This window comes from Simochromis diagramma, unplaced genomic scaffold (genome assembly GCF_900408965.1).
Source record: "Simochromis diagramma unplaced genomic scaffold, fSimDia1.1 OVJJ01000313.1, whole genome shotgun sequence".
In the NCBI taxonomy this organism is placed as follows: domain Eukaryota; kingdom Metazoa; phylum Chordata; class Actinopteri; order Cichliformes; family Cichlidae; genus Simochromis; species Simochromis diagramma.
The window spans coordinates 862,235-870,365 of NW_024387372.1; the positions used below are offsets into that span (position 1 = coordinate 862,235).

General features: G+C 46.1%; 2 protein-coding genes across 2 annotated transcripts in view; one reads left to right on the forward strand and one right to left on the reverse strand.

Moving 5' to 3' along the window:
- Positions 1-1,258: 1,258 nt before the first annotated feature.
- On the forward strand, positions 1,259-8,125 carry LOC120719365 (activating signal cointegrator 1 complex subunit 3-like). Its single transcript, XM_040008492.1, has 3 exons — positions 1,259-1,662; positions 2,087-2,222; positions 4,987-8,125. Exons 1-3 carry the CDS (start codon positions 1,544-1,546, stop codon positions 5,164-5,166), a joined length of 435 nt encoding a protein of 144 aa, XP_039864426.1. The 5' UTR covers positions 1,259-1,543; the 3' UTR covers positions 5,167-8,125.
- Positions 5,575-8,131, reverse strand: part of LOC120719353 (activating signal cointegrator 1 complex subunit 3-like) — a 37,684-nt gene continuing 35,127 nt past the window's right edge. The window contains exons 7-8 of the mRNA XM_040008472.1: positions 5,785-5,840; positions 5,575-5,667 (exon numbers count right to left, since the gene is read on the reverse strand). Coding sequence (XP_039864406.1) covers positions 5,575-5,667; positions 5,785-5,840 — 149 coding nt within the window. The remainder of the gene's footprint in view (positions 5,668-5,784; positions 5,841-8,131) is intronic.

The following is an 8,131-nucleotide window of genomic DNA, read 5'->3' on the forward strand; positions in this document are numbered from 1 at the left end:
TCTCCATGTAAGCAAGCCCAGCAAGAAAACAACATGAATGTCTGCTACTCATTTCTGCACAGTCACGTTTCCATTGAATGACTCTGTGACTGCAGGAATGTTTAACTGGCACAAATGTCCGTGCTGCAGGCAAACACATATCAGCCCGTATGGAAAAGATATTTATAAATCTTCTAACGTTTGTGTCTGTCGTGTGTGAAACTTGTATGAAAAGCATACGAGAGTGAAAACAGATATAAGATCCCTTGAAAAATTATATAAATGAAACGTGTATGTTTTGGATACTTACTAAAACAATATGTGAAAGTGATGAGAAACGAGTAAGTCCTATATGAGTCACTATATGAAACAGGCCAAACCTCATGCACGTCTTTTATGAGTTTTTTCTATTTCTTTTCCATGTGGCAGGTTTCCACTCATCATCTAATGTCCATTTGTTAGGTCTGGGTAACGTCTTAGACTCTTCTCTTCTAATAAGTACAAATCTACATGACTTTACTAAGACCAGGGATACAGAACTGTGTCGCTCACATGCATGGACTCAGACCCACTAGTTAATATAATCAGTACCCAGAGGACACACGAGGACACGGGGAAGCCCAACACTTTCATTTACACTCCGACAGCTCAGAAATGAAAATGCTTTGAATGTTTTCATGAACGGTGAAGTGATGATCTGTCCTGCAGTCGTTCATCAGACGTCTGAGGGTCTGTCCTAACAGTGGCGTGGAGTTCGCTGTGTGTGTTTGACAGTGTCGTGTTTCGGTCCTTCAAAAACAACAAGATTGTCATAGAAATGTGAATGTGTGAGTGTAAAGGACTCGTCCTGCTTTGAAATGTAAAATCAGACTGCATTTAGCTTTTTCATCCATGAATCTCTTTCAGACAGGCACTGCATGTCAGAGCTACCATACAGTACCACCAAACCCAAAAGCTGGTAATGACCACAAGCACCACTGTTTGTAATGTGTGAAACACCCTGATCTGTCTCGCTGACGCTCTTCAGCACAATTATAGCTCTGTGATCGCTCGGGAAATGAGTCCTCGAAACCTGGAGTCACTGCTAGAGACATATAACGAGGCCTGATAGCTCCCAGAGAGAGGGCCAATAAAGGACGGGGGATGGTGCATAGAGGATGACGAGGAGGTGGGAGGGTGAGAGTGACAGGAGGAGGGGGGCTGTGAGAGTGCAGGGGGGCTGTGCAGCAGGTAGAGCCGCTAGGTGAGATAAAAAAGAAATCATTCAGTCAATCAGCCCGGGCCGTGGTGCAATCATGAGATCTCATCTGCTTTCAAGAGCAATTCTGCCTTTATTGAGCTGTTGTGTCTCAAACAGGGAGGCTGCAGCGGCCAAGCTTAACCCGTGCACTGCCAGATAGAGCTGTCACCACACACTAATAAAGTATTCCTACCTGACTTCAGCGTGCTGCTGAGAACTAACGATGAGCTTTTTCCTTCAGATCTCAGCCTCAAGGTCAGCGCTGAAGTGACCAAGCCCACCTACGGGTGCCAGGTGACCATCCAATCAGAGCAGGAGAAACAAATGCTAAAGATGTATCGAAGGGAGGAGAAGAAAGAGAGGAAGAGATTCAAAGGAGGCGATGAGGGTGACTCTACGGATGCTCTCCTGACCTTTGACCCCAGAGAGATGAGAGCCCAGCGGTATGTCGTCTCTGCAAACCTCATCTTAGTGTCTGTGTGTCTTTGTTGTGTGCCCACCTGTGCTCTCAGGTGTGTGTGACTGGCAGCCTCCTGCATTTTTCATGACGGCTTCAAAAAAGCAAAGCTGCTTTTCTTTGGGGGGGGGGCTGGAAGATTGTTCCAAAAGTTTAATCTCAGAGGGTAAAAAAGCAGCGATCTGTTTAATTAAAATGTTAGCGTGTGCAGATCCAGCGCAGTGTGAAGACAAAGATTAGCCACTTTATAAAGCCTCACATCTTTGCCTCTTCACTGGGCTCATCCATCACAGGTTTGTTTCCACAGCTGTGGATCAAGATGAGGGCCGCGCCGTGGATCTGACACTGTGCCAATTTAAATGTTAAAGCTCTGTTTACTGTCTTACTGTTGTACGTGTGCCTCGGTGCAGAGAGCAGGCCCTGCTGACTGCACGCCACGAACCTGTGCTGAGCAGAGACAGGGTCTACGAGCGGATCCGATATCCCAACGTCTACGACAACCTCGCAGAGGCCACGAAGACGGCTGCGTTTGTGGGAGGAGCCAGGGTGAGGCTGATTTTACTGTGCTGCACGCTCTGCCTCTGATGTGTGACATGACCCACAGGTTTAAAGTGCGCGTGCTCTGTGCTTCGTTTTTCCTTTTCTTACTGTTCTGGAGGAAGGCTAAATCATTTATCTGTGCAGCGGGGATAATCCCATCTTAACATTGTGTGATAACATCATTCTTGCTGCTTCATTGCATTTTACACTGTGGGAGATGGCTCTCACGAAATCTGAGCCCGTGTCAGAGTGTAGAATCACTTTAGTGGCTGTCAGGCTGCTGAACGAATCACAGAGAAGAAACACAGTGTGACCATCTCACGGCGTGGGTCTGTGACCACGACACAGTGCTGAGAACCATCACAGGAAATAGTCTCTGGGCTCAGGACGCATGTGTCTGTGCAGCAGCAGTGCTCCTTAATCACAGGCTTCTGCTGCTCGGTAAATGAATGAACGTGTGTGAGAAAAGTGATTAAGCCTGAAGAACATCTGGAACTAAAGGCTCAGCGATCAGCTTGAGCTGTCGGGCAGAAGGAAACGTTTCATATGACAGAACCAGCTGACTGCTTCATGAAGCATGTTTCCTCCATCAGCTGGTAGAAGCTGTTCCTCTGCACAGACAGGAAGTAGGTTCACTGATGATGGTCAGAGATGGGGGCGCTCTAGAGTTAGTCATGTAAAGTTGTTTTAAGAGAACTTGAAGAGGTTTGAAAGCTGAGCTCGTGTACTCGTGAACCTGTAAGTCAGACGCTTCCACAGTGGCTTCATTTCCCATGTGACAGTTACTGGAGTCGGTCAGGTGGGCTCTTTTTCTCTTGACTGATTTATACAGGGAGTGCAGAATTATTAGGCAAGTTGTATTTTTGAGGAATAATTTTATTATTGAACAACAACCATGTTCTCAATGAACCCAAAAAACTCATTAATATCAAAGCTGAATGTTTTTGGAAGTAGTTTTTAGTTTGTTTTTAGTTTTAGCTATTTTAGGGGGATATCTGTGTGTGCAGGTGACTATTACTGTGCACAATTATTAGGCAACTTAACAAAAAACAAATATATACCCATTTCAATTATTTATTTTTACCAGTGACACCAATATAACATCTCCACATTCACAAATATACATTTCTGACATTCAAAAACAAAACAAAAACAAATCAGCGACCAATATAGCCACCTTTCTTTGCAAGGACACTCAAAAGCCTGCCATCCATGGATTCTGTCAGTGTTTTGATCTGTTCACCATCAACATTGCGTGCAGCAGCAACCACAGCCTCCCAGACACTGTTCAGAGAGGTGTACTGTTTTCCCTCCTTGTAAATCTCACATTTGATGATGGACCACAGGTTCTCAATGGGGTTCAGATCAGGTGAACAAGGAGGCCATGTCATTAGTTTTTCTTCTTTTATACCCTTTCTTGCCAGCCACGCTGTGGAGTACTTGGACGCGTGTGATGGAGCATTGTCCTGCATGAAAATCATGTTTTTCTTGAAGGATGCAGACTTCTTCCTGTACCACTGCTTGAAGAAGGTGTCTTCCAGAAACTGGCAGTAGGACTGGGAGTTGAGCTTGACTCCATCCTCAACCCGAAAAGGCCCCACAAGCTCATCTTTGATGATACCAGCCCAAACCAGTACTCCACCTCCACCTTGCTGGCGTCTGAGTGGGACTGGAGCTCTCTGCCCTTTACCAATCCAGCCACGGGCCCATCCATCTGGCCCATCAAGACTCACTCTCATTTCATCAGTCCATAAAACCTTAGAAAAACCAGTCTTGAGATATTTCTTGGCCCAGTCTTGACGTTTCAGCTTGTGTGTCTTGTTCAGTGGTGGTCGTCTTTCAGCCTTTCTTAGCTTGGCCATGTCTCTGAGTATTGCACACCTTGTGCTTTTGGGCACTCCAGTGATGTTGCAGCTCTGAAATATGGCCAAACTGGTGGCAAGTGGCATCTTGGCAGCTGCACGCTTGACTTTTCTCAGTTCATGGGCAGTTATTTTGCGCCTTGGTTTTTCCACACGCTTCTTGCGACCCTGTTGACTATTTTGAATGAAACGCTTGATTGTTCGATGATCACGCTTCAGAAGCTTTGCAATTTTGAGACTGCTGCATCCCTCTGCAAGATATCTCACTATTTTTGACTTTTCTGAGCCTGTCAAGTCCTTCTTTTGACCCATTTTGCCAAAGGAAAGGACGTTGCCTAATAATTATGCACACCTGATATAGGGTGTTGATGTCATTAGACCACACCCCTTCTCATTACAGAGATGCACATCACCTAATATGCTTAATTGGTAGTAGGCTTTCGAGCCTATACAGCTTGGAGTAAGACAACATGCATGAAGAGGATGATGTGGACAAAATACTCATTTGCCTAATAATTCTGCACTCCCTGTAAGTGGAATAAATGTATAGGCACTGACTTGATGTTCATATTTAGTCTTTATTATTATCAGTGACAGTTTCAACGTGTTTATGTTAGACTCTGTAGTCACATAGAGAACTTGCTACAGACCCAGTCTGGGCTCAGAGAGGCGTTTTGCTCTGTGGACCTACATCCTGTGTTGTGTTATGGACCCAGGCTCCTCTGTGCTGTTTATCTCTAACTCCCACTTAACTCCAAATACCAAGTACACTGTGCTCATAGTGTTTTGCATTTTTGCAGTGGGGAAACTAAACGTATTGCTTCAGATTCACAGTGTTCAAATTCCTGTTAAATGTTCTGTGTCTTTGAGATATTGTGTCAAACCTTTTCTTCTGTTTGGTCGTTCAGATGCTGCTGCCCGAGGGAATCCGCAGAGAAAACTGTAAGATGTACGAAGAAGTGGAGATCCCACCCAATGAGCCCATGCCTGTTGGGTTTGAAGAAAAGCCCGTCTACATCTCTGAAATAGACGAGGTAGGAGCTGCTGTGTGCTTAGATCTGTTTGCGGGGACCAACAGCCAGCTGTGAGGACAAACGCCCCGCCCCCACAGGTCTGAAGCCATGTTTGAGGCTCACAGTGGTTTTAGTGTCAGGGTTCAGTTTATGTTCAATAGTCCTCACTAAGATATGAAAACAAGTGTGTGTGTGTGTGTGTGTGTGTGTGTGCATTAAAAACCATGAGAATGTTAATATGGAGAATATTGACCATAACCACAATGCTTACTGGGACTCCCCCACCTCCACCTCCACATGTCCCACATATGTACACTGCAGGTCCTTCCACAGCAGCCACAGTCACAGCTGTACTCCAGGTCACTTCTATCTTCTTTCAGTTCAGACTGGGTGAACTGGTCTATCTCCAGCTTAAGTTCACACTGTTTACTTTCCCAGCATTTACTCCGTCTGGTGTCTGTGATCACCTTCTTGATATTAGTCTTATAAGACGCAGCTTTCTGTTTGAGAGTACGATTCCAGTGATTGGAGTTTCTTCTTACTGGGAATGCCCAAACAGGTCAGGGCCATCTTTTCCTGAAAGTAAAGGCTGGAGGTACGTTCAGAGACATTCATGACGTTTGGTTAGTTGGTGATCGAATGTTGACGGCCATCTGTCTGTACGAGTTAGCCTGGGTCGACCCGGGTTTGTACCTTTCCCTCTCTGTCACAGCTCAGAAAGGCTCCGTCCTCCTGAGCCCGGGACAATCCTGACGTAGAAAAGCAGTGTGGTGTTAATGAAATACACCTGTGTTGTCTCTGCACGGCGTCTCAGGTGGCACGCTTGAGTGAGACGTAGCACACTGAGGTCCTCACACTCGATGAAATAACTGGCTGCTGTACTTCATCAAGTACCTGAGCATGAACCACAGGAACTGTTTGTGTGCTGTTAAGCTGCCAGGAGAAGTTGATCATGTGACTGTAGCAGCCAGTGACTGATGTTCAGTCTAAATGAAAGCACTGTAGCACTCACAGCTGTCAGCCGGCACAGCGATCAGTCAGCCTGAGTGGCAGCTTGATGGACAAACCCACACTCGCACTGGTACGTTCTGACTGTACCCAGTCACCATTAGGCCAAGCAAGAGAGAGCAGCAGGCTGGAGAACCTGCAGCTGAGTTCGATCTGCCTTAGAGAGGAGCAGGACTGCATCAGAGTCCACACTCATCGAAAGCGCTGCTCTGATGCTGCTGCTGAAGATGCAGCAGAAGATCACGTCATGAAGACACCAACGTGGAGCATCCATGAAGCTCAAAGCTGCAGGAAATGAGTGTAACTGTTACCACTGTTAGCCTTCATGTCATTCACGCTGACACAATCATAAACAGGACTGATCGCTGTGATGGAAGCATGTGTGTCCTGTGCTGTGACTAACTGATGCATGGATGCTTTAATCACATCAACGCGTTGTGCCTTTTGTTGTCGTCACAGTTGAGCATACTTGCTCCTGTGTGTGTGTGTGTGTGTGTGTGTGTGTGTACTTCAGTAGCTGTCAGCTTCAATCTTCATCAGTGTGTCTTTCAGCACTTCACCACTAATCCTTTCATTAGTCACAGAAGCAGAGCAGGGTGCCACATTCCTCCGTTCAGCTTCCTCTCTGTGTTTCTGCAACAAGAAGCAGCTCAGAGGAGATTCCCAGATATAATCCAACCCCGTCCCACACCCATCTGTGACTTCTGCTGCACACCTCACCGCTGTGCTCATACATGCACTGCACCAGCCTCCGATAGTGTTGTGCCACTCCCAGCAGCACCTGCAGTACCTTCAGCATCTGCACTGTCAAACCTCTGCAGGCCTCGTTCTTGCCGTAACGCCATGGTCCTCCTCACTGATTGTCACTTCCATTCTTATCTTCAGCTCAGTTTTCTGAATAAAGTCTTTTACATAGAACAGACTCTGCCTTACAGAGCAGGAGGAACCCCATCAGAGCAAGCACTTTGTGACAGTAGGAAGGAAAAACTCCCCTTTTAAAGGAAGTAACCTCAAGCAGACCGGACAGGGCTGAGCGTAAGGAGAAGAGAGCAGCTAATGACTAAACACAGCCGTGATGTGTAAACGCACAGGTAGTGACAGAGATGAGTAACAAAGGTGTTACATGCTGCACTGAGGTGCACCGGGACGATCACAGAGTCCACTCACAAGCCAATAAGATCATTTGTACCTTTCATCGTTTTATTATAATTATTCAATCAGAACTGAGCACGAAATCGAATAAAAAGTCTGAGAAACAAAACACTGAATAATAACCACAAACAAAACTATGATTTGAACAAAGCTAAGAGTAAGTAAATGAATCCAAACGGAGTTATTTATGGCTGCCACATCGACTCTCACAGTAAATACACCGACGTATTCATCGTGTTGTGAGCAGCTTTCTTTATTACTCATCATAAAATCACGGACTCACAGGCACGAGAGCCACCTCATGTTCAGTTGTCCACATGTATTGGCTTCGTTGTAGGTACAGTTGAAGGTTTTATAATCCTCGTCTCTTGTGAACGCTAGCTGTAAATTGTTGTGTTTTTTATATCAGCATTGGACTGGTTCTGATGGTCTGGTTTTGGGAGGTTGGGGGCGACGAGAGTAAAGACACAACGCTGCAGGTCATCTTCGGGTCCCAGCTCTGGATGCCCACACAGAGCGAGCTGCTCCATCCACAGTGGGATGATGCCTCTCTGTGAACAAGGCCAGCACTGCAACATGCAGCTGATCATGTCACTCCTCAGGTTCAAAGGAAGACTAGTCCCCACACGTATGAGCAAAATGACATGTGGTGACCTCTACCTGACACAGCTGTGTGGTCACTCCTGACCCGAGTGTGTGTCCTTAGCCCACAGTGTGTAACGTGTTGTCTGTTAGAGGGAGTGTGTGCTCTGATAAAGCACACGACTACAAAAGTAGTCACTATGTAAATGTTAGAAATGAATCGAGCTGCACAACGCAGCGCTGTGTGACAGGCACAGGAAGGGAAACCATGCGTAGTTTCATGTTGCTCTTCTTGTTC